Consider the following 26,830-nt stretch of genomic DNA (forward strand, 5'->3'; position numbering starts at 1 on the left):
AAAAAAGGAGACTGACCACAATTCGATTACAGCGTTCGCGCGCGTTCTCACATCTTTTCTTCTCTGTCTATCCCTCTTCTGATTGCGTGCTCTCTTGGACAGTCTCCGCCGTCTGCGTCTCTATGACTGACCGCTGACCTCTCTCTTCCCAGGTGATAGGGGTTCGTTCATTAGCGGTTTGCAGTTATGAGAGTGTTTTTCTGGAAACAAACTAAAGACAAACTGGTAAATTTCATCAAAATTATGGCAAAATTGAACGAAATTTCTATTCCTGTGATTTCGCCTTGCGATATGAGATCGTACAAATGGATTGCTTCTCCATTTTCCGAAAAACAAATATTAATAATTTTTATTATCATAAAACAGAGTTACGTCAACTGGTTTCAATTTTATTTATTTCATAAAAATCTCGAAAATAGAGTAGATAGACATCATGATGAAGCTTAGTATTCCTGATGGCGTTCCATTTTCTGAAACAAAAAATCTTTAAGCTCTCTCATCAAACCTTATGCTCTTACCAAATTGATCACCAACAAACTTTGCATTCGTTGAATAACGCATTGGGTATAGGAAAAATGAATCACTGGGCAATAGAGGGTTATTGTGAACTACAACTGTCCGCTGGTGCTTTGTGATTATAGTCTGGAGAAAAAATTTTTTTAAAAAATCAATGATGCGTTAGTTTCCTACCGAAAGTACGGGCAAATAGGCATACTTAAGGTTTTGATTAGACACAATCTTTATAGCAGGTTCATCATTCAAAACTGCCATGCTCCGTAAATTGGCCAAAAAATCAATATTCTTCAAATTAGTGTTGTGAATCGAAACCGACCCGAATAAATACTGCACATTTTCCAATTTGAATACATACGCTTCATCTCCACTCTGAATCTTCAAATCACCGCCGATAATTTTGCAATTTGGTTTTAATGCTCTCAGAGTGGTGAGCCAACAAATTTCATACATATCCAGTGCCTGTTTAACGTATTGTTCTTTGCCCTCGCAATAGTTCGCATGCAAGTTTTTAAAGTAAACATCTTGGGTCATAAAAATGAACATTTCCTGGTAGGTTACACAGAAGTTAGAGTGCAAGTTCTCTAAATTTACAATGAATTTTCCGCTTCCAATAAAGGTGTCAAAACTCCTAAGATAGTCTCTAAGGATCTGCAAAATTATAGGAATGAGAAAATCGGGAAACGTCGGGTGCTTTACTTACTCTCAGATTGGGCAGTGCAAGTCTTGTCATGTCTGGATTGTCCTGAATGTTCATCAATATTTTATTCATCATTGGCCCGTTTTTTCCCCGCACTTCCTTCAACAAAGTCAAGAACGTCAAGTTTTTGAAGTTCGTTCTCTGAATATTCACGTCTCCCTGGACCAGCGCAGTGGAGCTCAACGATCTCAAATCGACTGAGGTGTCATTCATATCCGTTAGATTAAGCTTGTCCAATGTCACACAATTTTCCAACTGGTCTATATTGAAGCCAAATAGATCGGAGCCAGAGCAGCCGCAATCTCTCTTGTTTCCAGAAATTATCTTATAGTAGAACTCGCTGAAAAAGTAGTAGGTGCAGATTTGATCATATATATCGAGAAGCTTGTTGTTTTCAATCCGATATGGGCATTCTTTTGTGGTTTCATCAGTATAGAGAATAAACATTTCATAGAAGGTTACGTCGGTTAGTTGGGAGTTGTTGACAATGGAGACTCCATCTGAAATAGTTAGTCTACGATGGATGTCTAGAAAGCCTCGAAGGAGACGCATGATCTCAGATAGCTCAGCAGATCCTGGTGACTAGCTGAGAAGGTCAGCTGAACTCCAACACGTCTGGAAAGTTTCGGCAAGCTCTTGAAGCTCCGCTGATCACAAAAAATGACTTGGTGGTCAGGCAAGATCCTGCAGATGACTCTACAAGATACTTGAGCTAGGCAGAAAATCTATCGGACGGGTACAATGTTGGAAAGTCCTGGCTAGTTCAGGAACTTTATTAGAAGTCTAAGAAGGCTCAGCAACCCCATAGAGCCCCGCTGAGCACAAAAACCCGACCAGGCGCTCTTAAAAGAATAAACTCACAAGCCTTGCAATAATGATAGACATATCCCTGCTCCTCGTTCACAGTGAAAAATGATAAATTTGTGAAACTCGTGTTCTCCACCCGCAATGCTCCACTCAGTTGTGTTATATTCGAAAAAAGGACTTTAAGCTGAGAATGTGAAAGGTCTGTGTTTTCGTTGAGCACCAGAATTCCGCAAATCTCCGAGCAATTTGTAGGGAAGAATTGAGCAGTGGCGGAAGTGATTTCAGAATGATTGAAGGTGCATTCGGGAACTGAAAATTTGAGATTACACATAATTTTATACGCCAAAGTTAAACATACGACAACTGAAAGTCAATATAATTCTATCAAGTTCATTTTGAAAATCCGTTTGAACCATGGAAATCACAACGATCAAAAGTAGAAAGTTTCGCATTTTATTTACTAAAAAAGTGTGATACTTGGTGTGTGCCCGCGCGCATAATTATCACCTTCGTACTTTCACGTGAGCCTGTTGATTGCCGGGTGGCTCACTAGAGCCACGAAGCAATTAGAAACTTTAAAAAAATGTTGCTGCTCGTGCTACTTTTTCTTTTTTTGAAAGCTAATTCTGAAACTAGTTTTCAATACTTGTTAGGAGCTGTCGTGAAACATTATAAATTTTGTGGTGGTATGTTTTTTTTCTAATTGTCATTTGATTTGATTATTCCCAGAACTTAACTGCACATTCCATCACCATGAAATCACTACTGAAACTCTGAAATTCTTTCCAAAAAACTGCACCTCAATCTGCGGAATTCTAGTTTTCAATGAAAACTTTGATGTGGACCACGAGGAGCTGAAGCTTCACTTTCAGAATGTCACTGCAATATATGGAGCCTTGCGCCTGGAAAACTCGCAAATAAAAAGCTTTTCCATTTTCCAAGAGAAAAAACCAATTAAAATGTTTTGCGATTTCCGGCGGTATACAAAAAACTCTGTGGACGGCGTGAAAATTGTGAACAATTCACAACTAACCGATTTGGAGTCATTGAAAAACTTTGAATTGATACAGGACTATGTTGAATGCTCTTTTGAAGTCCAGAACAACAAAATGTTAGACGCGAAGGAGCTGTGCGGACATGGATTGATGCAGAACATGGTGATCAGAGGAAATTTGAGGGATTGCGGTAGGTTTCAAAGAATTAATCTACAGAACTAGTTTTATTAAACTATGTAGGTTTATAGGTGAGCCTAAGCCTAAACCTAAACCTAGGCCTAAGCTGAAGCCCTAGAAGTATAGCATGTAGATCTCAAATTTCAGAATGTCGTGGGGACCTAATCACCTCTGAAAACCTCCATGAGTACGCCAAATGTCGAGTGTTGTACAATGGACTCCGCCTCACAAAGCAACACTTTCCGGACAATTTCTCCACTTTCTCAAACGTCCACCTTATCGAAGGAAACGTGGAGATTTCAAACACCAACCTGAAAAGTTTGTCATTCCTTGCAAACTTGAGATTGATCAGGTCGGTGAATAAGATTGCGAGACGCCAAGTGTCGGTGAACATCAGAGACAATCCGAATATGACACATCTAAGATTACCGCTGCTGGAAGTAATAAAAACCTTTTAAACAAATTTTTAACACCAACATTTTTCAGAGAATTGAAAATATGCTCAGTGGTGCTTTGATATTCAATGTGGAAAACGTGCACCCTGACTTTTGTTTCAATGTCGACGAACTACATATGCATCTCGACCTTGAAATCCAATTTCAAAATTTACACGCAACATATTGTCCTGACTTTGAAAATTCCGGCCGGATTCACAGAGCTTGTAAATTCCAACAATTGAGCTCTCTGGAGAAGGGCTGCACGGGAATTTATGGAGATATTGTTGTAGATGTAAACGATGGGCGCTACTTGCATAAGCTGTTCTTGCTTCAGTACTTGTACGGGTCGCTGAAAATTCAGTATATGAAGGCTGACGGATTGGACTTTTTGAGTTCCTTGATTTACATTGCCGCCTTGGATGGTAATTAGGTAGTGTGAGGAGAAAAATTTGAAAATTTAAATCTTGCAGGGACCAGGCCTGCAGTCTTGATTCGGTCCAACAAGTATTTGAAGCAAGCGGCGATACCTAGGCTTTTGGTGATTTTTGTGAAAATAGCCTTTGGTCCATGGGCCCAAAACCTCTACAGATTTATGCCAACCTTAAAATCTGTAGGCCTTCAGGATGTGTTTTCTATTTCAGACCATCATATCCACCTACCCGGAACCTGTGGTCCTCTACGACAACCCCGCTTTGTTCAGCGATAACGATCAATGTCTGATGTACAGAGTATCCTATTAAGCCAATGTGAAAGTCAGCGCTGGTTGTGGTAGGTCAAAAAAGTTGGATCCTACTTTAAGAAATTGTTTTCAGAAACAACACCGTACGAAGAACCTGACTACGAAGACAATTTTCCCTGAAAACACCCATTTTCCCTAGAGGCTTGTCCTTTGAATAAACGTAGTTTGATTCTGACCAAGAGTGAGAGAGGTGAAAAATCTGGCTTGTAATCACACCCGTTATCTCTTGTTCTTTTGTTTGCAACGCGGAAAATTGAGAGATTAGAGAAAGTCTCATCAAAGTCTGCGTGCAGTGTCGGTGCGTTTTGTAGAAGTTCTGGCAGAATTCGAATTTGCAGGCTTGGCTTGTGCTCAAGTTCAGGCTTGGGCTCAAACTCAAAATAGGGTCCAGGCTCCAGGCTCAGGGCTAGGTTTTGGGTCAAGTTATAGACCTTTGTCTAGGCTTAAGGCAGGCTAAGACTGAAATTCAAGCTGATCCTTAGAGTAGTCTAGAATTAAAGTTATTAAATTTTTGCACCTAGAACTGACACCAATTCGGCTTATATTATTACCACTTTCATCAATCAGCAAATAATGTTGCATTTTCTCGGAAAAATGATTACGAATCTCTCATCAAGTTTTTCATATACGGATTTCATTTATTATCTTATCAGTGAAACGGAGAAAGCTTTATATACATTGACATCCAGGGTTTCAATTTATTAACTATGCATTTTCGATTTACCCTCACTGTTATTGCGTTTCTAACTACTCAATCAGATGCCTGTATGAAAATGATCTCACCTGATGATGTTTCCATCTCGACGCCAGCTCCACCGTTGCGTGAGTTCTGATATTTCTTGTTGAAGTTCTTTTGTAAATTTTGAAACGTTTTTGAAACTTTACTTGCCCTCTATGGGGATCGAATTCCCTTCCAGAGAAATTTCCTAAAAATGAAAATATACATCGCTCCGTAAAGCTTAATATTGTTCAGCTTGCACACAATGTGATACGAAGAGTGTTGTGGAGAATCCAACTAACCCCGAGATGCAAGTTCCGACGACTTGGAAGTGAGTTGTTCTTTAAATTTGTGTCAGGAGCTGAAAATTGCAGAGAGACGACACCGACCGCCGAGGGTTGCACGCAGTACATAGCGGAATTCCAGGCGCCCGCAGGACAAACTTGCATATCGCTCTCAGTTTATGTGAGTAAAAATGTACGAATTTAACCAATTACAGTGCGATCTTCAGATCACCCAAGCTGATGATCCAGAAAACAGAATTTATAAAGTGAACTCAGGAACATACGCAGCTTTGACATTCACGTGTAAAAATGACATGATGTGGGGATTCGATCAATTGACAGTGTAAGACTTTATGAGAAAAATCATTAAATTTCGCGAAAACATTTCAGAACGGGTATTCAAAAGATCTTCTGGCCGATGAAACTTAACTGCAAATGAGTGCTCATTTTCTTCATTGGTAAACGACTTCTTTCTGTAGTGATAACAGTTACTTTTTTTGATAAAGTTTATGACGTCATTTTTGTCTTACAAACTAGCACACTTTCATGGGCGGTGTGCTAGTTTTTGTGAATTGGACAAGGTGAGAAGAAGCAAGGAACAAACTCAAAACACGTTATGAACAAGAATTGTTCGTCCAAAATGTGAATCGGCATGTACCCATTATGATTAAGTGATCAGACAACAAAGAGATACCTGATATTATCATGGAACCTTGATTTGTCTTCTGACCTACCAGAAGACTAGGTGTACCTTAAGCCTGGCCAGTCGTACCTTTTTAATTTCAAAATGACTATGCTATAGATTTCACAAACTATACTGTTTTTTCCAAAACTGATCTACAAGAAACCAGCCGTTTTCTCACGATTTTCAAGTTTTTTCAAAAATTTCATTATCTTATCTGTTATTAGGAGGAGACACCATAGATAATGTATCAAAAAGCTGCTTCCCATTCATTTTTGTCTAGCTTCAACTTCAAAACCGTTAATCAGCCATGATTTTTCGGTCGGCTTTAGCTATTATCAAAGTCCTATCAGCTCAATCAGATGCCTGTATGAAAATGATCCCACCTGATGACGCATACATCACGAGTACCCTTCCCTATGAAGACACCACTCCTGGAAGTCCAGCGACTTCAGAAAGCCCAGCGACTTCGGAGCCAACAACCCCAGTTGCACCGTTGGGTGAGTTTGGCTCTGAAACATTCTCAAATTTTCATAGAGTTTCTCAAAGTTTCCATTTGTTTTTTGAAAGCTTCTAATTGTAAGTATATTCTTAAAAATTATGGAATTTTGGAAGTGAACAGAAGGTTCTGCAACTTTCCGGAACACTTTTGAAGTTACTTAACAATTTTTGAACTTACTCTGAAACATTTAGGGTGGTCCAATTTTCTGGAACGACAAGTTTTTTCAAAAAAGTTTAACAAATAAAATATAGCACAGCTTACCTAAACAAAAAAAACCCTATAAAATCAAAACTAATGCAGCTTGCACACAATGTGATACGAAGAGTGTTGTGGAGAATCCAACTAACCCCGAGATGCAAGTTCCGACGACTTGGAAGTGAGTTGTTCTTTAAATTTGTGTCAGGAGCTGAAAATTGCAGAGAGATGACACCGACCACCGAGGGCTGTACACAGTATATAGCGGAATTCCAGGCGCCCGCAGGACAAACTTGCATCTCGCTCTCAGTTTATGTGAGTAAAAATGTATGTTTAATCAATGTCAGTGCGATTTTCAGGTCAGTCAAGCTACAAATCCAGAAAACAGAATTTATAAAGTGAACTCAGGAACATACGCAGCTTTGACGTTTACGTGTAAAAATGACATGATGTGGGGATTCGATCAATTGACAGTGTAAGACTTTATGAGAAAAATCATTAAATTTCGCGAAAACATTTCAGAACGGGTATTCAAAAGATCTTTTGGCCGATGAAACTTAACTGCAAATGAGTGCTCATTTTCTTCATTGGTAAACGACTTCTTTCTGTAGTGATAACAGTTACTTATATGTATTTTTATTGATAAAGTTTATGACGTCATTTGTGTCTTACAACCTAGCACATCTTCATGGTGTGCTAGTTTCCGTGATTTGGAAATGATGTGAAGAAGCAGGGAACAAACTCAAAACACGTTAGGAACACGACTGTTCGTCCAAAATGTGAATCGGCATGTACCCACTATGATTAAGTGATCAGACAACAAAGAGATATCTGATATTATCATGGAACCCTGATTTGTCTTCTGACCTAAAGCTGCACTAGGTTTAGGTCTAGGCTTAGGTTCAGTTTTAGACTTAGGCTTAGGCTTCGGCTGAGGCGATCAAGTTTGCTATCTTTCATCATTTGGTCTGCAAAACAGATAATTCAGAGATTAGAGATAAGGTAAGACAAAGTCTTATCAAAAGTCTGCGTTCAATTTTGGTACAGACTGTGAAAAAAACCTCTTGAGTTATTTCAATAATGATATTGAGGTAGTCCTACAAAAAATCCACAACGTTTGCACAGCCGCTGGTCTTATAAATTACGATTTTTAAACAAAATACGCCTGCTATTGTTGTTGTTGTTATTGTACAAAAGCATGCTAATTCGGCTGCTCGTACTTAGTATAAATATTCTCGGAAGCTCACAGCTAACAAGCACCATGCTGCAATTTCTAGCATTCCTTCTTGTTTTTCCATTTCTTGCGTCGGCCGCAAAGGAGCCTATATGCACTCATGGCTTTACATTAGTCAAGAACAGGTGTCTAAAACTGTTTCATGAGCCATTAAGCCACAAAAATGCTGAGCGAGTCTGCTCCAATTTTGGAGCAACGCTGGTCACTATCAGGAATAGTACGGTGAGTTCGCTAGCCTTGGTATTAACTTTCTTATGATTTTGTTCTAGGAAAACCTAGATGTAATAGCTCTCTCCAACAAAGAACGCAATGTTTGGATTGGGTTGTTCTGTCTGAAAACGGACCTGTCAAGTTGTCTATGGGATGATTCTTTGGGTTCCGCAGAAAAATACAGCGGGTTTGAATCTGGTTAGTTTCTATTATATTGTTCGAATTAGAACAAATATTTAGAAGGATTAAACAGCGAAAAAGGAAGATGCGTGACTGTTAATACTACAAGTGGATATTGGTCTAGCACTCATTGCGAAAAAAAGGCCAATATGTTTGTTTGTGAACTTCCGACAACTTTTGAAGGTTTCCCATCATTTTACATCAGTTTTTATTTGTCAATTTCCAGATACCTGTCAACACAACTACAACGGCTTCTGCTATATACCGCACTCTCCGAAATCATTTATTGGTGCTTTTACCACGTGTGAAAAAGAGTGTGGAGAATTAGCTTCAATTAACTCAGCAAATGAGAATCGATATTTAAACACTCTAGCAAGCATCTTTTCGCCAAATGAGAATGTATTCATTGGAGCTGTTTGGCAGTCGTTTCATGCGCCCAGATCCGACTGGAATTATGAAAAAATGGACCCATTGCATGAACGAGTAGATGCGTGTGTTGTGGTTTCTGGAGAGCGGAGTAAGGTTTGGGGATATTGGTACACCGCAGATTGCGATAGTAAACATAAGTTCTTCTGCAAACGCTCTGCTGGCTTGAAATGTAATGGTGACTTTGAAACGGTAACCGTTGCACCGTGGATCTCATACACATGTAATTCTTCACTAATACTGACACCGGCATCAGTTTCATCTCCACGGAGCCAAGCTGGAGGCACTGAACGGAGCTATTGCGAATATCAAGTTTTCACAACAGGATCAAACAGTATTTTGATGACGTTTCTAAATTTTGACATGCACCCATCGGATGATGAGCTGACGGTCTATGATGGAGATTCGGCGAACAGTAGCTTAATCGGAACTTTCAGTGGAAAATATGGTAATGGCTTGTCTCTTGCATCAAGTGGAAATAAAATGTTCGTAACATTTCGATCAAATGGGACCAACAGTAATTGGAGTGGATTTGTAGCCAGGTTTACTGAGTTTTACTATGCCAGTCCGATGAACAAGTTAATATAATTTATTGAATACTGTTCAAGTCTGTATATTTCATGAACATTTTTCTCACACTCTACCCAATAAATATAACGTTCAAGAGTTCTGAATTTATTTTCTCGTACGATAAGGGTAAAGGATTTTGAATAGAACATCAACTGGAACGGCTGAGCAAATAGTACTTGATTTTTCGATCTGAAACAAATTCCATGTACTTGCGACAGTTCAGTTGGTGATTACAGTACATAATGTTTTATTGATATTCTATTTAATCACAAAATAACCACAAACATTAACAAATACTGAAACAAAATACAAGTTCCCAATAGTTAGCTACAAATCAAAAAATATAGTCATGTATTGACAGCTGTGCTCGCCGTTCTAGTGGCAGGTATCGTCACCGGAACCTTGCACTGACCACATCCTAGCAAGGCTGAAAATTTTATGATTTGATATAATTTAACCTTAGACCCATACCTATAGTGGCTCTTCGATAGTTTCTGATAATGAACAGGTTCGGCAGGACATCTACTACTGTGTAGATTGACATGAGCACTGTGACGAATGCGGTTCTGCTGCCCAAGTTGACTTGGAACAGTGGGCAAGTTAGGACAAAAGAGCTTGGAAGGTAGAGGAGGAAAAGCGGGACGATGGTCTGGAATGAGCTTGGTGAGCTGGCAAAGAGCGGGTGGCAAATGTGCTCTACGGACACCTGCTAACCTACCTGCAAAACCAGCGCCTGAAACAATTGAGTCTAAATGTTTTTGGTTGACAGTGACACCGAATGAGCTCTCCATGAATTCATGGTGTTATAGCACCGGTACCCAAAAACTAGCACAATTCCCAGTGAGGACATCTGAAATCATTCGCTTACTACGATAAAAAATGCTCACTTACTATTATAAAGCAAAGGATGAACATTCCGAAGCATGCCAAAAATTCGAACCCATACAACCTGTACTTGTCCTCCTTGTAGTAATACATCCCGGTGTATACAACATCCTCCACGTGGATTCCAAAAAAGTCCCACATATCGTTTCTGAATAATCATAGTTCTTAGGACTTATATCACTTGCTATCAATACCTGATAAGCTCCGAGAATCCGGGATCCTCTGGAAAAACGAAGAATACTGTGGTGCTCCAAATGATCCCATAGCAAACTGGGAGAAGGCATAGAAGTATGAACTTCCAGCCTTCGAATATGCTGCTCGTAGCCCTGAATTTTCATAATTCTAAAAATTTAGGTAAAAGAGAAATATGTTACATTTGCAAGGATCCGTAGCGATACATGAAATGGATGGTGAGAATCGATGCGGTGCAGCCGTAGAATCCACAGATGGCGCTGTTAATGACGCGGGTTACGGTTCGGTTTAACCAAATGTTCCTGGCATCGACGAGCACAATAATTCGGGATGTGTAGGAGAGCACGACCTGGAACAGGAATCTTGAGGTTTTGGAGAATATTATAGAGTGTGATATAAGGTCACATGGAAGTTGAGGAGTACCATAGGATCTTTTAGAAAATTTCGAGGTCTCTAACCAACTTACCGGCTTCAAAACTGTCCCGAATGTCGCATAAGCCATCTCAAAAATGGAGACATACACCATAAGATACTTGTACTTTCCAATCTCCTTTGGTGACTTATAGGCTATGAGGTACAACATATAGGTGTGCACGATAAGAGTAACATAGATGAAGCCATCCTGAACATGGCGGCACAGTGAAATCCAATCGCGTTCGAGCATTTTTCGAACTAAGAAGTGAGTATGAACCAAAAGAAAACGGAAATGAAAATGCGAAAATGCTCCGCCGAGCTGGAGCTGTCTACCAAGGAAATTCACACTTCCAAAGTGCCAATTAAATGCAGATGAGAAGGTGACGAGCACAGAGAGCTCAAAATGATTTGTCAGCACACTCTTCAAGGCCAGAAAAGTCACTTTTCTCGGTTACAAACCACGCTTCTAGTGCCTGGAAGGTATGGCATGAGGTAACATTTTGCAACGGTTGACTACTACTGCAAGACATTTGAATAACAGCACGCTATAATTATAAAATCTGGTTAATTCAAAGGTGTTAAGAAGAAAAACAAATATCTTTTGAGAAGAAACTCTGAAAAAAAAAACATTTTTTGAACCTGAAACTGGGAAGTACAACCAAGAAGCAAACTTTTTTGTAGGGACCTACTTAAAAATTATTTTCCCAGAGCACAATGATTCAACTTAAAGGTTCTAGAATTTGGTTTTTTTTTGTAAAAAAGTGCATTCCTTATGAGCAATCTATCGTTGAACAACTAGCCAAATTTCTTCAGTATAACTAAACAATTGTTTTGGTGCTGTGAAAATACTGTTTAAAACACGGAGACATAAACGCGAGGGTGTCTTCCCAGGGATAAGGTCACCTGTGACCACAGAGGGAGATAGGCGAGAGCGACACGACGAACATCCGGGGCTTACTATACAGCCGAGCAGCTTTTATGGAATATTTCTTCATTTGTGGGCTTATCTACCAATTAAAATCATTTATTCCAATTACCATATTCAAAAACTATCCCCAAACAAGCATACAACACAAATTGGTTACAGGTCCTAGGTTGAACAACCAACTTTTTCCGAAATAAACCGTTGCCTCCACTCCATCACAATTTGTAATGTCAAGAGTCCGGCTGTACTGCGGGAGTGTAAATATCTCATCGAACTTATGATGTTCCGATCTTCGCACCGCTGGTCGAGTCTCGATGCCTTTGAGAATAACCGATTGGTTGTAGCTTTGCTCATCATGTTCTTTTGTCAGAGAGAAGCCTTCCTGTCTTTGATTCGACCCGGCTATCCAATGTTTGAGGAACAAATTGAGTTGAGTATCCGGGATGCGCAAGTTGGTGAATTGCAGAAACGATGCATTCGAAGCCAGTAAATCGTTCAGTGAAAATTTCACCCTATTAGTTCTTGTCTCTACCAACTTAGTGTGATTCAGAACAACCATACGTTGATAGTCAGTTGTTTGCACAAGTTCAACGTCCAACACTATCGTATCCACATTGGAAAGAGAACCAAACAGTTGGATACTTCTCGAATAGGTTCCTTTGAGTTCAAGGGTTTTGATGTGCAATCCGATTAAGGATCTGTAAAAGCCATCCATGTCAATCTCCTGGTTATCTCCGGCTTCGACGATCAATTTGTTCAGCCGATGATTGTTCGTGAGCTCCAGGCAGTGATCGATCCAATTCCTAGTCGACATTTGTGGCCGAATCCAGATAAAATTGTCCAAAAAGAAATGAGTAAAACTGCTTATTTCTATCTGACCGGTTTGCCCAATAACCAGAAATAGCGGAACGATTTTTAATTCTATTGATCTGCGCAAGATAATTTCAACGTCGGTGGTGAAAACTTGAAGCGAGCATATGAGATTTTTCAATCTTTCAGATAGCAGTGAGATTCCAAACCTAAAAAATAGAAAGTTATATCAAAGCCCAGCTAAATGAAAACTCACTGAGCAACAGGATCCATGGCACGTAGAACATTCGATAGCACATTGCTCGGCAGACGGAGAAGAGGGAAAGGAGGCATTCTCGCAAGGAGGCAGTTGGAGAGAATGAGCCCGTTCGCCTAGAAATTGCAGTTGTGAACGATTATCTTGTCAGAGCAGAGCAGATGTTCTTTCTAATGGGGGAGGGGTACGAAAACAAGTAGCCGACAAGCAATAGTTGGTGGTCAAAAATAACAAAGTTAACAGAAAAAAAAACTAACCTATATTTAAAATTATGATCTTTATTTCGTAAACCAAATTGAAAAAAACTATTTCCAAACAAGCATGCAGAAATTATTGTCATTCCCATCGGGTCGATGGCGTGCTTTATAGGTTTTTCTAAAATAAACTGCTAGTGATGCCGAATTTCGTAACTACGCCAGTGTTCAACATTGGACAAAAATCCGTCCCGCTCATAGAATTTGGAATGTCTCTTTCCTCTGCCGGATGATAATCGATACCTTTCATAACAACATCCTTATTGTAGCTTTCTCCTTCTCGAGATTTTATGAGAGCAATCCCGTGAAGACTCTGATTCGATCCGGCTATCCAATGTTTAAGAAACAAATTGAGTTGAGCATCCGGTAAGCTATTAGTCATATTATCTAAAAATGACACACTCGAAGCCAACAAATCGTTCAGATTAATACGTGTCACATTTTGGTTGAAATATGTGACTCTATTGGGATTTTGAACAAGTATCTGATGAAAGCCAGGTGTTAACGTATTTTTACAGTCGAGAAATACTATTTTGTGCACAATTGGCAGTGTGCCGAACAATTTAATATTTGGTCCACAATTCTCTGATGTGCAATCCAGCTAAACTTTTGTGAAAGCCTTTCAAGTCATACTTGTGTTTCTTCTTAATGCTTGAAAGAGTTAACTCGTCAATACGCTTAGCAGTTGCAAGTTCCATACAATGATCAATCCAGTGTCGAAGTGACATTTCTCGCCGGAAGTCCAACTTGGTACAATCACTCCAGTTTTGCAAGACGATGACTAAATCCGGCCCGCATTTGTGCACTTCCAAGCTTGACAACGAATTTCGCAAACGCAATGTTAACTTTTCCTTACGCTTATAGGCGCACACGGAAATAGAAACTTCATCACTGAAAATGCGGAGCAAGGAAATTCGGTTCTTTGATTTCTCGGAGAGCAGTGAGAACCCGAGTCTGAAAATTTGAAAACTAGCTTGAAACCAAACAAAAAAAATTCAAACTCACTGTGCAATTGGGTTCATATGACGTAGCACTTTTGTTAGCTCATTGCTCGGCAGACGGAGAAGAGGAAAAGACGACATTCTCGAGAGAAAGACTTGGTTGTGAATACTGTACAGAATGGGAGGTAAGATAGATGTGTGTGCGCGCAATTTTAGTGCGGTTGAGGTCAGGTCACCTTCCCATAAAGACACTTTGGCCAGTTTAAAAGACGGTGTAAAGTATAGTCAATTCTCCGCAAAAAAAACCACCACTAAAAATGTCTTATGCTAATTCAGAAAAAAAACACGCTAAAAAATCATCATGATCAGAATACAAAACTTTATTCATAAGTTCAGAAAAACTAATTCCAAAAAAACATACAGCACAGACCAGCAGGAAAAATATCAATACGATATCTCAAACCAATGTCCAAATAAACGGTTGCCAGTATTCCATTATTGTTTGTGACATAAAACACCCGTGTTCGCGGATGCAGTTGAAATTGTATGTTTCTGAATTCAGGATAGGCTTCTCTCCCCCCTACAGGCTGATAGTTGACTCCTTTGAAAATTGCAGCTTCATTGAAATCTGCCGCATTTGGGGTTTTTGCGAATAAAAAGCCATCAAGTCTATGATTCGATCCGGCTATCAAATATTTGATGAACAAATTGAGTTGAGCGTCTGGTAGTATTACATTCATAAAAATCGGAAATGAAATATTTGCAGCTAATAAATCATTCAACTTAATGCGAGTTCGACGACTTCCTATTGCTTTTATTCCTTCATAACTTTGCATAATTATTCTTTGAAAGTTATACGCATTCAGGAGATCTTTACAGAAAGTTAGTTTATCGATAGTGGGAAGAAACGCAATGCGCTCAATATCTTGATCGTATGTTGCACTTATTCTTAGTGTTAAAATTCGAAATCCAGTCAACGATCTGTGAAGATCGTTCATGTCGATCCTTTCGTCGTGATCGTAAATGGCAACAAGTTCAATGCGATCCCCATCAGGGCTGGGACTTTTTCGAAATTCCATTTTCGAAAACGAAAACGAAAATTTTCGTTTTAAAACACGAAAACGAAAACGAAAATGGCACTGTTTCAAATTTACAACTGTACTTACGGTTTTTAGACCATATGTTGCCTCAAAAGCTTTTTTGTTGGCAAATACTTATTTAATTCTCTCTCATTGACTTACTTTGCTCATTAACTCACTTTTTCAAAAAAGATGCATATGTAAATAATATGATAGGACGTTTCTTTGTTCAGAGCTCCAAAGAATGTTGGGCTGGCTTACCGAAAGTGTTGAATTTGGCTGGATATTTATTCAAGCAACAAATACAACTTTTTTCTGCAATATCTAATAGTAAGAAATTTTTGATGATACTTGAAAATTTTAGTTTTTTTTGTTTTGAAAACAATTTCCGATGTCGAAATTTTTTCAAACTTTTTATTCGAAAACTTTTCACAAATTACCATATATTCTTTATTAGTGCTGCATCTCCAGTAGTACTGCAGTCTCTAATAGTGCTGGCTTCGAAAAGCGCCTGGAAATTAGTGTTACATGCAGCACTGATAGAGAATATACGGTAAACAGATATTAGTCAAAAAGTGCAAAATTAGTAATTTCTTCAATTAAAATGTTCAAAACACGATTTCAGATTAAAAATTGAGCTACAGTAGAAATCTTATTTTCGAAAAAGGCATTAAGTTCTACATCCTATATATAATTCAGCGGAAAAAAAGTATGTTTTAATGACCAATTAACAAATCGTTTGAACAAGGAAACGTCCTGTCATAAAATGAATGAATCTATATTGACGCTATTTTGACGTAAAAGAGTCTTTTAATTTTTATCCAAAACTGAGAACTGTTGCATTTTTTGTTCTTAAAGTTGATCTTCAGTAATAAGTTTGAGGAGAAAATAATTGATTTTTCAATACTATCCACACCGGAGAGCAAAATTTCGGCGATAGTTCCAAAAAAAAAATGAGAAAAAACCAAGTTTAAATAAAGTCGTTCTATTTTCGTTTTTCGAACACTTTCGAAAACGAAAACGAAAAAATTCGTTTTCGTCAAAACCCCGAAAATAACGAAAAAACGAAAACGCGAAAACGAAGCCTGATCCCCATTTGAAAGCTCCAAAGCATGGTTAATCCATTGTCTAGTTGACATTTCCGGCATGCTCTAGCTAGCCTCAAATTTCTCGATGCCTCTGAACAATTCAATTTCGATTCCCACATTACGATCAGTTGTTCCACAATTGAAACCAAATGAGCAATTGTGCGTATCGAGTATTACATGTACATGATTTTGTACTTCAATATATATTTTTCTATCGAAAATTTTAAGAGCGCTGATGAGCTTTTTGGAGTTCTCAGACAACAATGAGAGTCCAAATCTGAAAATTTGGAAGGCATGTACATTCAAACTTTAACAAATGAAAACTCACTGCGCAATAGGATCCATGTGACGTAGTACTTTCGATAGCTCATTGCTAGGCAGACGGAGAAGAGAAAAAGACGACATTCTCGCAGGGCACAGTTGGAGAGAATGAGACTGGTCTGCGTGGAATGAATAGAATTTTTAGCTGTGAGTATTGAACTCTTCCAGCGTGGTGACCGTGGATTCTGCAAAAGCAGATGTTCTTTAGGGAAGACATATTTATTTTACCGATCATGTAAGTACAATGTAACAAACACATAGTATGGCTGTTAGTGCGTGCTGCGGTTGAGTCGTCTCTGGCTGCTGGGCCGTCATTTATCCTCCGACTGGACCGTTGATTGGCTTTTTTGGTGTTCAGAAATAATAAGGCAACCCAATTTGTCATTTTATAGAGTACTCACAGTCAGAAAAAGCAACAAGTAACACCTTTTTAAAATTATTGTCTTTATTTCAAAAACCAATTAAAAAATTATTCCCAAACAAGCATGCAGCACTTATTCTCATTGCGTCGCTGGGATGTCAACCACCCGCCTTTGCCAAAATAAATTGTTGATGTACTTCGTAACTGCTAGTGATGTCGAATTTTGTAACCACGCCTTTTCTGGACAGTGGAAGAAAAGACGTTCCGATCAGAGCATTTGGAACTTCTCTTTCTTCCGCTACCCAATAATTGATTCCTTTGAGAACGACATCTTTACTGTAGCTTCCTCGAGATTTTGTCAGCGAAAAACCATTAAATCTATGGTTCGATCCGGCTATCCAATGTTTGAGAAACAAATTGAGTTGAGCATCCGGTAAGTTATTACTCGCACTTTGTAAAAATGACGCATTCGAAGCCAACATGTGGTTCAACTCAAAACTTGCCACTCTCTCAATAAAATATGTGAATCTAATGTGATTTTGAACAATGATTTCATGAATGCCAGATTTTAACGGTTTTGTACATCCGAGAAATGTTAATTGATCCACAATTGGTAGTGTGCCGGAGAATCCAATATTTGGTCTATCGTAGAAGCAATTTCTGATGGGCAATCCTGTTAGACTTCTATAAAAACCTTTCAAATCATACTTGTGGATCTTCTCAATGCTTGAAAGAATTAACTCGTATATATGCTTAGCTGTTGTGAGTTCCATAAAATGATCAATCCATTGTCTAAGTGACATTTCTCGCCGGAAGCTCAACCTGGTAATATGTCTTCCGAATAGTAAATGTATATATCCGGCCCGCGTTTGCGCACTTCCAAGACTAATATCAGAGCAAGGAAATTCGGTTTTTTGATTTCTCAGAGAGCAGTGAGAATCCTAGTCTGAAAATTTGAAAACTATCTTGAAATCAAACAAAAAATCAAAACTTACTGTGAAATAGGATCCATGTGGCGTAGCACTTTAGATAGCTCCTTGCTCGGCAGAAGGAGAAGAGGGAAAGGAGACATTCTTGTAGGTGCTACTGTGTTGAAGACTGCTGCGAATAGAAGACATAGATGTCTGTGCGCGCAGTTTCAGCTAGGCTGAGGTCAGGTCACCTTCCCATCACTCCTCTCTGAGCACGTATTGTGCCAGGCTGTACGATGAATGTGGTCTCTAGTATGTAGAGACTCTCTGCATTGGAACAACAATAGTAAACTTTGGGTGGCGATATCTATCTTTTTGAACGGCGACGGGGCACAAAATGTTCTTATTTCTAGTTGTCTGTACTTTGAAATTTTCCATAAATTCACTCTCTCTTGAGTATATCTTCAAATTCCCAGTCCCCTCGACCCTACTGCGCCAAAAAGACCGTGATGAACACAAACTAATACATAATAATAATCACATAAAACAGTTTATTCAAATTTCCAAACAAGCATACAAAACATAACATAGAATTCTATATAATTCCTAGCCCAGCTAATCGTTGCAACTACCCCGTCACCGCGTGTGATGTCAAAACTTCGACCGTGTTTTATTCGTGGTAAGTTTTCTCTTTCATATGCCGGATGAACTCCTCGGGCTACTGCTGCTTGAAATTGAATTCCTGTAAAAATTACAGCTTCATCGTAGACATCTGTAAATCTCAGTTTTCTGAGAAAAAACCCATAAAGTCTTTGATTTGATCCTGCTATCCAATGTTTCAAGAACAAATTGAGTTGAGTACCCAGATTCCGCCTGTCAATCATTTCGACAAATGATGCATTGGAAGCCAATAAATAATTCAATTCACAGTTCTGATCCAAGAATTTATCGTGATTTTGAGCAAATACTTCTTGAAAATTAGCTGTTCGCAAAAAATGACTACCAAAGCACAAGTTGTCCACATTTGAAAGTGAAGCGAATAGTTTGATACCTGGCTGATAGGATCCATTCAGTATGAGGGTATCAATGGGCAATTGAGATAAACATGAAAAAAGATCTTCCAACACCATGCTTTGATGTTTGGCGAAAATACTGAAATATTTAATGTCACTCAAGTTTTTCAACTCCAAACAGTGCTTAATCCATTGATCAGTTGACACATCTGGTAGGTTCCAACGGGCAGACATCACATTATCAATTGAAACGACTTTGATACATGTTCTGCCGTCAGGCTGCGTAATACTGATATCGAGTGATTTAATTTTTATTCCCAAAGAATAGTCTCTAGGCGAATCTTGATACCAATGTATGGTTACAGAGTCATGCAATTCCTGGTTGCTGGTAATGATGAGTTGTTTATTTATTTATTTATTTATTCACTATTTCTTGGCTTGAAAATTAAGGGCAAAATGAGGAATAAAAATGAGATGAGGTAAGAAATGTGAATGATAAGGTGACCAGATTGGAACATGTCCGAGGTCAGATGATACAAATGATTTCCAAGAAAAGTTAATGAGAAAAAAAAATAAATATGACATCATGTACAAATGAGTGAGGAAATGAGATCATACATAAGATTCAAGGGGGAGGCAAGAAATGCGCTTGGAGAACGTATAGCCTGACACTATGGAAACCGGGGAGATTTGGAATTTTTAAGATAGAGGGTTTAGACTTTTTTGAGAGCAGTGAGCACCCGAATCTAGAAATATTAAAGTTGTTTGAAAACTACTCGATGAATAAAAAACTCACTGTGAAATAGGATCCATGTGACGTAGTACTTTCGATAGCTCCTTGCTGGGCAGATGGAGAAGAGGGAAAGACGACATTCTTGTAGGGTTATGGTTGTAGAAACTGCGGCGAATAGAAAATATGGGGAGACATAGATCTTTGTGCGATCAGTTTCAGCTAGGTTGAGGTCAGGTCACCTTCCCACGGTCCGGCAAAGGGTACATCAGTGTAAACGCGCTCTTTTGATAATTGAGTTTAGCCAGGTTTGGGCGCGTTTTAAGGAAAAAACTTTAGTCCAAAAATTTTTGATTTTATTTACGAACATTTTTAATATGCGTCACAAAAATGTTGGACCAACCGTTTTTTGAGAAAAACGCTACCAAACGTTTAGGTATACGCTAGGCAAATTGCGTACAGGTACCACTTCTCGGGCCGTGCTTCCCATCATTTCTTTATAATCTGGTTCTGAAGTTTTGCCAGTTTTGGCAAGATGTGCCAATTTACAGCCCGTCTCAGCGGCGTTGTCTATTTAACTGATATAACCATATCCAGATCTGGCTTATAATCTAAAAGTTAAGATCTTCTGAAACACCTTAATTACATGCATTTTTGAATAATATAAGTTTGATAAAATCTATGAGAAGGTGTTTATGATTATATAAGACGGTCTCCCGAGTACTGTTGCGAAATTATTCGATCGGCGGGGCAGCAGGAGACGCCGAGAACAGGTCTTTATGACACAAGGCCAGATGTACATACAATCCCTCACATATCGACTGTGTTGCTAAGCAATCACATGTCTTCCCTACCTTCTTTTTGCGGAAAGGACTTTTTATTGAATAAAAAGTACACCACCGTCTCCCTAGAACTATATTATCTCTACCTATTTCTTGCTTTCGAAGCTAGTACTTGCTTATCTTTCATCCATTACTCCTTCCTGGCCCAGAAAACTCCTCAAGCTGTTGTTGCTAAGTTTGTCGGGACCACTGGTGTCATTGATGCGTTGCGCAACAATGTCTAGGCCATATTTTTCGGGTGTCTTCTAACGATTTTGTTGATTCTGCGATTTTATAAAAGAAAGCAGTACACAATCAAAAGCTATTGTTGGAAGCGGTATTTGATGGCAGCAGCGATGATTTCTTTGAACATCTTATTCTCAGGAAATAGCATTATAGGTCTGTGGTGTGGTTGGGCAAAAATAAGTATTAAAAAAAAATTTTACTTTGTTTTAATTTACTGAATTTACAGATAATCTTTGTTCCCTTAATGTTATGCAATATATGCTGTTTGGGATATCTTTTTGCGGATCAATTTAGTGAAAGGGAAGTCCCAATTCACTACAGACTGTCGAAGACTACTAAGATCACCACAGCTCAGAAAGTATTCATGGTTTTCTTTTTTGCAACCACAGAAGTCTTCTACATAGCTCTAAGCTTCATTGCCTTGGATCCGTTGGCCGATGAGTATGTGTCTTCGGGGTTTTTCTATACAACTCGATTCATCTGCCCTGCAATCAATATCCTCGCAATTCCAATTGTCTACGTGGCTTTCTTGGCTTATAACTCTGAAGAGTTTGCATTCAGTGGACTGGAGCCGACAAGTGGAAGATTTTGGCATGGAGTGTACAAGCGGATTGAGAAGTCTGGCGAATGGGAGTATATGGAGACACGAGAACCCGATTCGTTACCTTCTTAGGATTAAATGTTCTGTTGCTCACTGGTTTTGACCTGGTTTTTCAATAAATACTACTTTGTCAAGATCAGCAAGATCTATCATACACCTCGAATAGTTCAGCACAAATTAGTGGAAACTAGGGATCGCAGTCATGCGCCAGTACGCCTGCCGCCTGCTTCGCGCCGCGATCCGCGCATTCTGTTTTTTTTTTTTTATCAACTTGTTAAATTTTTAGAATTTCTGAGAAATATCAATTTTATAAATTAACATCACAAAAATCAACGCTTAAATTGAATAACAATTATTTGAAATGCGCTGCGACGTCACAAAATTTCAAAAAATATTTTCCAGCCATTTCGTGTGCAGTGGAGCAATAGGACATCCTGACACCAGGTGATACCTGCGAAATTTGGAAACTAACCATATCAATTGGAAAGTCCCATCAGATTTGCTCATCTATCATCACCAACTCGTCCTCCAAATGTGTACCTGGTGCAATATTCGAATCGATATTAAAAGAACGCTGCCTTTTTACTTATTATAGGACCCCTCATCTCTCTTTCCCATTCCTCTGCTAACAATTTACGATGAAGGTCGATTCTATCTGCCAGAATTCAAATTCTGATGGATTCATTCCTTTCCCTCTTCTCCGTCTTCCTCTGAAAACCCTGAAAAGTGTTCTACTCGAAATGGGGCCTATTGAACGGTGAGTTTTGTTTTTTCTTTCAATGCAACTACTTATGAACGGTTATTTTTTCAGAACAATTTTCTCAATGCTTTCGGATAAAACAAAGGATTACACAAGGACGCTTTGCATTTTCAAAGGCTTTCATCTTTCGGTCAACGTCTCCGACTCTTTAATGTGTGACTTTACCATCAATGGCAATGATTATTACTTTTTCTCGTTTAAGAACGGAGAAGTTATAGTAAGAAAACGAAATCAAGAAAACATTACGTTTACTGCGCCACCGTTTGATGAAAGGAGTTGGCTCGATCATTTTTTTCATATCTTTAACCCATCTGCAATTTATCTTATGTTTCAATACTATAATAGAAAATTTGATGAGCCACAATTTCAAATTGTCCAGGAATGCTTAAAAGGGCAAAAAATTGGGTACCTCTTCATTGGCTTGACTTCTGATCCCGAAATGAAGCACATCGTCAGCATCTTGAACGCTTTCTTGCCAGTGGATAACGTTTACGTTAATACTAACCAAAATCTACAATTGAACTCTAATCAACTATCGACACTGCGTCAAATTATGCCCTGGAACTTCAAAGATCTTACTATAACTGTGAATATACCATTGAATGATCTACTTCTTTTAAACTGCGTATCCCTTAAAATTAGGAGTAAACAGTTGACAGAAAAGGATTTGAATTTGTTCTTGAAATATTGGATAGCCGGACTGAAACCAGAACTTGAATATCTTAACTTCGTGGGAAATGGCCCATCGCTTAACCAGCAAAATGTTCTGGAAGGAATTCCTTATCAGTTGGGGCCTGTTGAGAGGGAGTTCGAATTATATCAAATGGACACTGAGTTTGGAGGAATCGATATCCAAATGGCCGGGGGTGCCAAAGCAACGCTGGTTTTTTGTCCGAGAAATGCCCAGTTCACGGTTACTCTTCATAATTCAAAGTATATATCCTTCAATTGAGTTTACTGTTTTTTTTTTGTAACAAAAAATAAAGTTTAATATCTCTTTTTTGTGTGTTTTTTGGTTATTTTCATTTTGCTTATAATTAGGTGTCTAAGTCCCCAGGCGCTTAGGTTCTTAGGTGCCTATGTGGGTGCCTAGGTGCTTAGGTGTCTAGGCCCCAAGGCGTCTAGGTACTTAGGCGCCAATGTAGGTACCTAGGCGTCGAGGTGCTTACGTGTCCAGGTACCTAGGTGCAGAATTTCTTGAGATAGAACTCTTTGAGCACTGTCCTATCATAGGAGAACGCATGGCCCGAAATGTCCTCTAATGTGACGTAGATTTTGCGGACACCTTGAGTCTCCGCGGGGGAGGTGACATCTAACAGCACAATTGCGCTAGGCAATGCACAAATCGAGGAGGCGTAGAGATTGCAAGATTAAAAGTTGTGCTCCCTCTCGCCTTCCCTGTCGGCTCTTCTAATTTGCATTAAGATACTCACTCGCAGTCCGTCGGTCTTCATGTCTGGCTCACCTTCCCTTTGCAAGAAAACCTTCAAAACATTCCAATTTGCATATAAATTCATCAAAGATCTCCTTCTATCTTATCATACCTATCTATTTCTCGCTATCGAAGCTGTCCAATGCCTTTGCTTTATCCATTTCGCGTACCCGGAGCACAAAACTCCTCAAGCTGCTCTCAGTGAGTTCTTCGCAGATCCTCTTCAAATTGTTGGGACCATTTTGCTTGCGGGTGTTGGAGCGTTTTTGCTCGATCGGTTATTTTTCAACAGAAAGCAGTATACAATTAGAAGCTTCTGTGCAAAGCGGTATCTGATGGCAACAGCGATGATCAGCTTGGCTATTTTGCTCCCAGTACATAGCATTATTGGCCTGTACTGCGATTGGACAGAAGTGAATTCTTCCCCTTTTTTAAATTTTAGTTTATCTGGGAATTTTACAGAACATCATGTCGGTTGTAATCCAATTTATCGCAGGATATTTGGTCTTCAATCTGGTAGACCAACTGTATGAACTACATGCACCGGTTTACTACGAATTGTCGGAAAATACCAAGATCACCACTGCTCAAAAAGCTTCCATGGTTCTGTTTCTCGTCATCTCCGAGATCTTTTACATAGGCCTTAGCTTCCTCGACCTGGATCCTTTGGCCGATGAGTATGTGGCTTCGGGATTCTTCTATACAACTCGATTCATCTGCCCTATCATCAATATCCTCGCAATTCCGATAATCTGGCCTTCTTGGCTTATAACTCGGAAGAACTGATATTTGAAGAGTACGACGAAGTTACTGATGAGCTTATTGATGGAGTGTGCACATGGAATGAGAAAGCTAATGAATGGGAACACTGGGAATATGAGAAGGAACCTCCGATCTTCTCCGTTGAAACTAATGACTTGGCGGTTTTACCTTATTGAATTGCTTGAATTTGAATTTGAATTTGAATTATGAGATGTTATGAATAAAGTTCATGAATTTTTTAAAAGCTTCTAGATTGGATGATTGGATGCAGGAGACAAAGTTCTAAAAATCTGAAAATCTGTCACTAGCTGCGTTTTCATGCTTCATCACGTAGAGTACCGTTGGCGGAAAGTGGCATAACTTCCAGCCCTGATTAGCTACAGTAATTTCAAATATATTTTCCTAAAGTTAAATTTATGGGAAAGTTTTTGATATTTTTCCAAAAAAAAATTCCATTTTTTCTTTGAGATATAGCAGTTTGCATAAGTGATATCACTATTTTCAACTAAAAAATGCGAAGTTTACTTCAATCTTTTGAAATTCTCAGTAAGAATTTTAAGTTGTAATGTTACTTTTAATATGGGAAATAGCACAGTTAACTGATTTTTTAAAATTTCATCTAAATTGGAATTAAAAATTTTTCATTTTTCTTTCGAAATTTTTTTTGAGAAAATTGACCATAAAATGTTTTTATTCGCAATTTGTTCAAACACATAAAATTTATTTATTTAACATATTTACAACAATTTAATCAAAAAAATTGTGCTAAAAGCTTGGTATATGGTTAAAAAACCAAAAAGAAATCAAAGAAATTCAGTACTAAATCAAAAAGTCTTGACAAAATTTAAAATTTTTGAAGAAAAAAATTTCGCAGATTTTTTTAAAGTAGCTGCTATGTTATTTTTAAAAAATAACAAAAAAAAATACTTTATTGTGTTTGTTTCCTACATTACAGTCAGAGGTACCTAGTTACAGCCCGTGTCATCCTCACCGTCAGTTTTGCAGCATACCTATACAAACTTTCAGATATAGTTTTTCAAGAAATCTAGAGACAAGTTACTCTCAAGAACGAAGAGTCCCAGAGAAAACGTGGTCTCCTGCACCTGTCAAAAGTTAAGGAGACGTAGAGAAAGGGGTATCTTCTTTTGTTGCTGTAGGTCATCTGTACGTCTTCTCGCCTTCCCAGTCGACTGTGCTCATTCGCATTCAGTCACCTTTCCTCCTCTGCCAGTCGCTCGTCATGTCTTGCTTACCTTTTTTTCGCGAAAAAGAAGTTGCACTGCCTAATAAGAAAATCATCACCAACACCATGTTAAGATACTATTTCTACCTATTTATTGTTCTCGAAGCTTTTCTATTGTCTGGTGCCATCCAAGTCTCATATCTATCCCACAAAACTCCTCAAGCGAGTGTCGGGGAAATGGTCGAGAAAGTCGTCCACTGCACTTCGATTGGAAGATCACCAGAGCCCGTCGAACAATCGTCAAGCAACTATTGTTGGACAACTTTGGTTATATGTTTGGTTTACTTGGTTCAAGCAATTTTACTGCACATCAGATTTTACAAGAGAAAACAGTTCACAATCAAAAGCTATTGCTCCAAGCGGTATCTCATGGCTGCTACATTGGTCTTCTTGAACATCTTGTTCCTAGTCAACAGTATTGTCGGTCTGTACAGCAGAATTGCAATTGTAAGTTTGTCTTTTTTAATCGATAAAGTTCATATTCGTATATTGCAGGACATCTCCCTTGTCATCCTCTTGATCATCTGTTTTTTTGGCTACAAAGCGTTTAATCTGGCCTATGAATCAGCAGCCCCAATTCACTACAGATCTTTGGAAACTACCAAAGTGACTAAAGCTCAGAAAGTATTCATCTTCCTGTTCCTCACCCTCTCCGGGCTCTTTTGCATAAGTCTTAGCTTTATTGACCTGAATCCTTTGGCCGATGAGTATGTGGCTTCGGGATTCTTCTATACAACTCGATTCATCTGCCCCATCATCAATATTCTCGCAATCCCAATGTTCTACGAGGCTTTCTTGGCCTATAACTCCGAGGAGCTTGCATTCAGTGGAGTGGAACCAGAAAGTGGAAGACTTTGGAAAGGAGTGTGCAGGTGGAATGAGAAATCTGGAGAATGGGACTACGTGGAGACAGTTCAGCAAAAACCGGCCTCGTTGCCTGCGAAGGTTTAAATGGTTTTGTTTTCAATTGATTTTCAATACATAAGTTATTCTTCTAAAATTTTTGCATATTCGAAAAATAAAAAAGTTTCACATTTATTTGCACAGTTCAGCAGAGAACTTTTAGAAATTATGGAAGTTTGAACCTAGAGGAAACTAGAAACAAACTCCTTATAACTACTAACTTTTCGAAAATTGGGAGAATGGGAGTTTTGGGAGACAGCTCGAATGTCAAAAACGTTACCTTCAAAGATATAAATATCAAATTATTGAATTCTTAAGTTTTTTTCATTCTGAAAAATGGTGAAAACAAGAGTGCTGAGTAAGTACTTGTAAATGTATGTAGCAACAAACATTTTCAAAAAATGACGTGCTTGGTCGTTACCTGCTCTCTCATGAAGCGGTCTTTAATAAGGAATTTAACTGTGAGCAATTGTTAATCAAACAAATAACAGAAATTGAAAACGCAGACAGCAA

The 26,830-nt window shown here is 38.7% G+C and overlaps 13 protein-coding genes and 4 pseudogenes across 17 annotated transcripts; 8 read left to right on the forward strand and 9 right to left on the reverse strand.

The window, feature by feature from the left end:
• Positions 1 to 333: 333 nt before the first annotated feature.
• Positions 334 to 2,472, reverse strand: irld-9 (Receptor L-domain domain-containing protein; the record flags this gene model as incomplete). Its single annotated transcript, NM_061662.2, has 6 exons — positions 334 to 470; positions 519 to 642; positions 691 to 1,164; positions 1,217 to 1,713; positions 2,075 to 2,329; positions 2,379 to 2,472. The coding sequence occupies 6 exons, from the start codon at positions 2,470 to 2,472 to the stop codon at positions 394 to 396; spliced, it is 1,521 nt and encodes a 506-aa protein (NP_494063.1). The 3' UTR covers positions 334 to 393.
• Positions 2,473 to 2,579: 107 nt separating this feature from the next.
• On the forward strand, positions 2,580 to 4,541 carry irld-33 (Receptor L-domain domain-containing protein). Its single transcript, NM_001306586.3, has 7 exons — positions 2,580 to 2,706; positions 2,750 to 3,205; positions 3,340 to 3,632; positions 3,679 to 4,051; positions 4,100 to 4,167; positions 4,271 to 4,397; positions 4,442 to 4,541. Exons 1-6 carry the CDS (start codon positions 2,604 to 2,606, stop codon positions 4,367 to 4,369), a joined length of 1,392 nt encoding a protein of 463 aa, NP_001293515.1. The 5' UTR covers positions 2,580 to 2,603; the 3' UTR covers positions 4,370 to 4,397; positions 4,442 to 4,541.
• A 534-nt stretch (positions 4,542 to 5,075) lies between these two features.
• K07G6.1 (C6 domain-containing protein) lies at positions 5,076 to 5,717 on the forward strand (the record flags this gene model as incomplete). Its single annotated transcript, NM_061664.1, has 4 exons — positions 5,076 to 5,190; positions 5,342 to 5,417; positions 5,461 to 5,551; positions 5,598 to 5,717. 4 exons carry the CDS (start codon positions 5,076 to 5,078, stop codon positions 5,715 to 5,717), a joined length of 402 nt encoding a protein of 133 aa, NP_494065.1.
• A 645-nt stretch (positions 5,718 to 6,362) lies between these two features.
• Positions 6,363 to 7,320, forward strand: F36H5.12 (DUF281 domain-containing protein; the record flags this gene model as incomplete). The annotated part of the gene is made up of 5 exons (NM_001267106.1): positions 6,363 to 6,552; positions 6,855 to 6,930; positions 6,974 to 7,064; positions 7,109 to 7,224; positions 7,272 to 7,320. 5 exons carry the CDS (start codon positions 6,363 to 6,365, stop codon positions 7,318 to 7,320), a joined length of 522 nt encoding a protein of 173 aa, NP_001254035.1.
• A 690-nt stretch (positions 7,321 to 8,010) lies between these two features.
• On the forward strand, positions 8,011 to 9,460 carry clec-19 (C-type LECtin; the record flags this gene model as incomplete). Its single annotated transcript, NM_061665.3, has 4 exons — positions 8,011 to 8,205; positions 8,253 to 8,391; positions 8,434 to 8,556; positions 8,600 to 9,460. 4 exons carry the CDS (start codon positions 8,011 to 8,013, stop codon positions 9,385 to 9,387), a joined length of 1,245 nt encoding a protein of 414 aa, NP_494066.2. The 3' UTR covers positions 9,388 to 9,460.
• A 256-nt stretch (positions 9,461 to 9,716) lies between these two features.
• str-179 lies at positions 9,717 to 11,110 on the reverse strand (annotated as a pseudogene). The gene is made up of 7 exons: positions 10,913 to 11,110; positions 10,629 to 10,795; positions 10,449 to 10,580; positions 10,261 to 10,402; positions 10,088 to 10,219; positions 9,841 to 10,018; positions 9,717 to 9,796 (listed from the first exon to the last, which is right to left on the reverse strand). Coding segments are annotated over exons 1-7 (1,029 nt in total).
• Positions 11,111 to 11,868: 758 nt separating this feature from the next.
• F36H5.13 (F-box domain-containing protein) lies at positions 11,869 to 14,041 on the reverse strand. Its single transcript, NM_001267107.5, has 3 exons — positions 13,109 to 14,041; positions 12,852 to 12,967; positions 11,869 to 12,804 (listed from the first exon to the last, which is right to left on the reverse strand). Exons 2-3 carry the CDS (start codon positions 12,926 to 12,928, stop codon positions 11,910 to 11,912), a joined length of 972 nt encoding a protein of 323 aa, NP_001254036.1. The 5' UTR covers positions 12,929 to 12,967; positions 13,109 to 14,041; the 3' UTR covers positions 11,869 to 11,909.
• On the reverse strand, positions 13,115 to 14,214 carry F36H5.8 (F-box domain-containing protein). The gene is made up of 2 exons (NM_061666.7): positions 14,111 to 14,214; positions 13,115 to 14,059 (listed from the first exon to the last, which is right to left on the reverse strand). Exons 1-2 carry the CDS (start codon positions 14,185 to 14,187, stop codon positions 13,669 to 13,671), a joined length of 468 nt encoding a protein of 155 aa, NP_494067.3. The 5' UTR covers positions 14,188 to 14,214; the 3' UTR covers positions 13,115 to 13,668.
• A 233-nt stretch (positions 14,215 to 14,447) lies between these two features.
• On the reverse strand, positions 14,448 to 15,086 carry F36H5.15 (annotated as a pseudogene). Its single transcript has one exon. A coding segment is annotated over exon 1 (639 nt).
• Positions 15,087 to 16,276: 1,190 nt separating this feature from the next.
• On the reverse strand, positions 16,277 to 16,618 carry F36H5.9 (F-box domain-containing protein; the record flags this gene model as incomplete). Its single annotated transcript, NM_061667.1, has 2 exons — positions 16,277 to 16,490; positions 16,542 to 16,618. The coding sequence occupies 2 exons, from the start codon at positions 16,616 to 16,618 to the stop codon at positions 16,277 to 16,279; spliced, it is 291 nt and encodes a 96-aa protein (NP_494068.1).
• Positions 16,619 to 17,053: 435 nt separating this feature from the next.
• On the reverse strand, positions 17,054 to 17,967 carry fbxb-12 (annotated as a pseudogene). Its single transcript has 2 exons — positions 17,891 to 17,967; positions 17,054 to 17,841 (listed from the first exon to the last, which is right to left on the reverse strand). Coding segments are annotated over exons 1-2 (865 nt in total).
• A 390-nt stretch (positions 17,968 to 18,357) lies between these two features.
• Positions 18,358 to 19,224, reverse strand: F36H5.16 (annotated as a pseudogene). Its single transcript has one exon. A coding segment is annotated over exon 1 (867 nt).
• F36H5.17 (F-box domain-containing protein) lies at positions 19,224 to 19,700 on the reverse strand. The gene is made up of 2 exons (NM_001330943.4): positions 19,616 to 19,700; positions 19,224 to 19,565 (listed from the first exon to the last, which is right to left on the reverse strand). The coding sequence occupies exons 1-2, from the start codon at positions 19,690 to 19,692 to the stop codon at positions 19,445 to 19,447; spliced, it is 198 nt and encodes a 65-aa protein (NP_001317869.1). The 5' UTR covers positions 19,693 to 19,700; the 3' UTR covers positions 19,224 to 19,444.
• A 709-nt stretch (positions 19,701 to 20,409) lies between these two features.
• Positions 20,410 to 22,980, forward strand: fbxb-53 (F-box associated domain-containing protein). The gene is made up of 2 exons (NM_001393009.1): positions 20,410 to 21,974; positions 22,029 to 22,980. Exons 1-2 carry the CDS (start codon positions 21,856 to 21,858, stop codon positions 22,927 to 22,929), a joined length of 1,020 nt encoding a protein of 339 aa, NP_001379013.1. The 5' UTR covers positions 20,410 to 21,855; the 3' UTR covers positions 22,930 to 22,980.
• F36H5.10 (XK-related protein) lies at positions 20,861 to 21,289 on the forward strand (the record flags this gene model as incomplete). Its single annotated transcript, NM_001381334.1, has 1 exon — positions 20,861 to 21,289. One exon carries the CDS (start codon positions 20,861 to 20,863, stop codon positions 21,287 to 21,289), a length of 429 nt encoding a protein of 142 aa, NP_001367465.1.
• Positions 22,981 to 23,429: 449 nt separating the features above from the next.
• Positions 23,430 to 24,195, forward strand: F36H5.18 (uncharacterized protein; the record flags this gene model as incomplete). Its single annotated transcript, NM_001377701.1, has 2 exons — positions 23,430 to 23,822; positions 23,872 to 24,195. The coding sequence occupies 2 exons, from the start codon at positions 23,430 to 23,432 to the stop codon at positions 24,193 to 24,195; spliced, it is 717 nt and encodes a 238-aa protein (NP_001364538.1).
• A 1,196-nt stretch (positions 24,196 to 25,391) lies between these two features.
• F36H5.4 (DUF1084 domain-containing protein) lies at positions 25,392 to 26,446 on the forward strand. Its single transcript, NM_061671.6, has 2 exons — positions 25,392 to 25,861; positions 25,910 to 26,446. The coding sequence occupies exons 1-2, from the start codon at positions 25,412 to 25,414 to the stop codon at positions 26,363 to 26,365; spliced, it is 906 nt and encodes a 301-aa protein (NP_494072.1). The 5' UTR covers positions 25,392 to 25,411; the 3' UTR covers positions 26,366 to 26,446.
• Positions 26,447 to 26,830: the final 384 nt, after the last annotated feature.

This window comes from Caenorhabditis elegans, chromosome II (assembly GCF_000002985.6).
Source record: "Caenorhabditis elegans chromosome II".
NCBI lineage: Eukaryota > Metazoa > Nematoda > Chromadorea > Rhabditida > Rhabditidae > Caenorhabditis > Caenorhabditis elegans.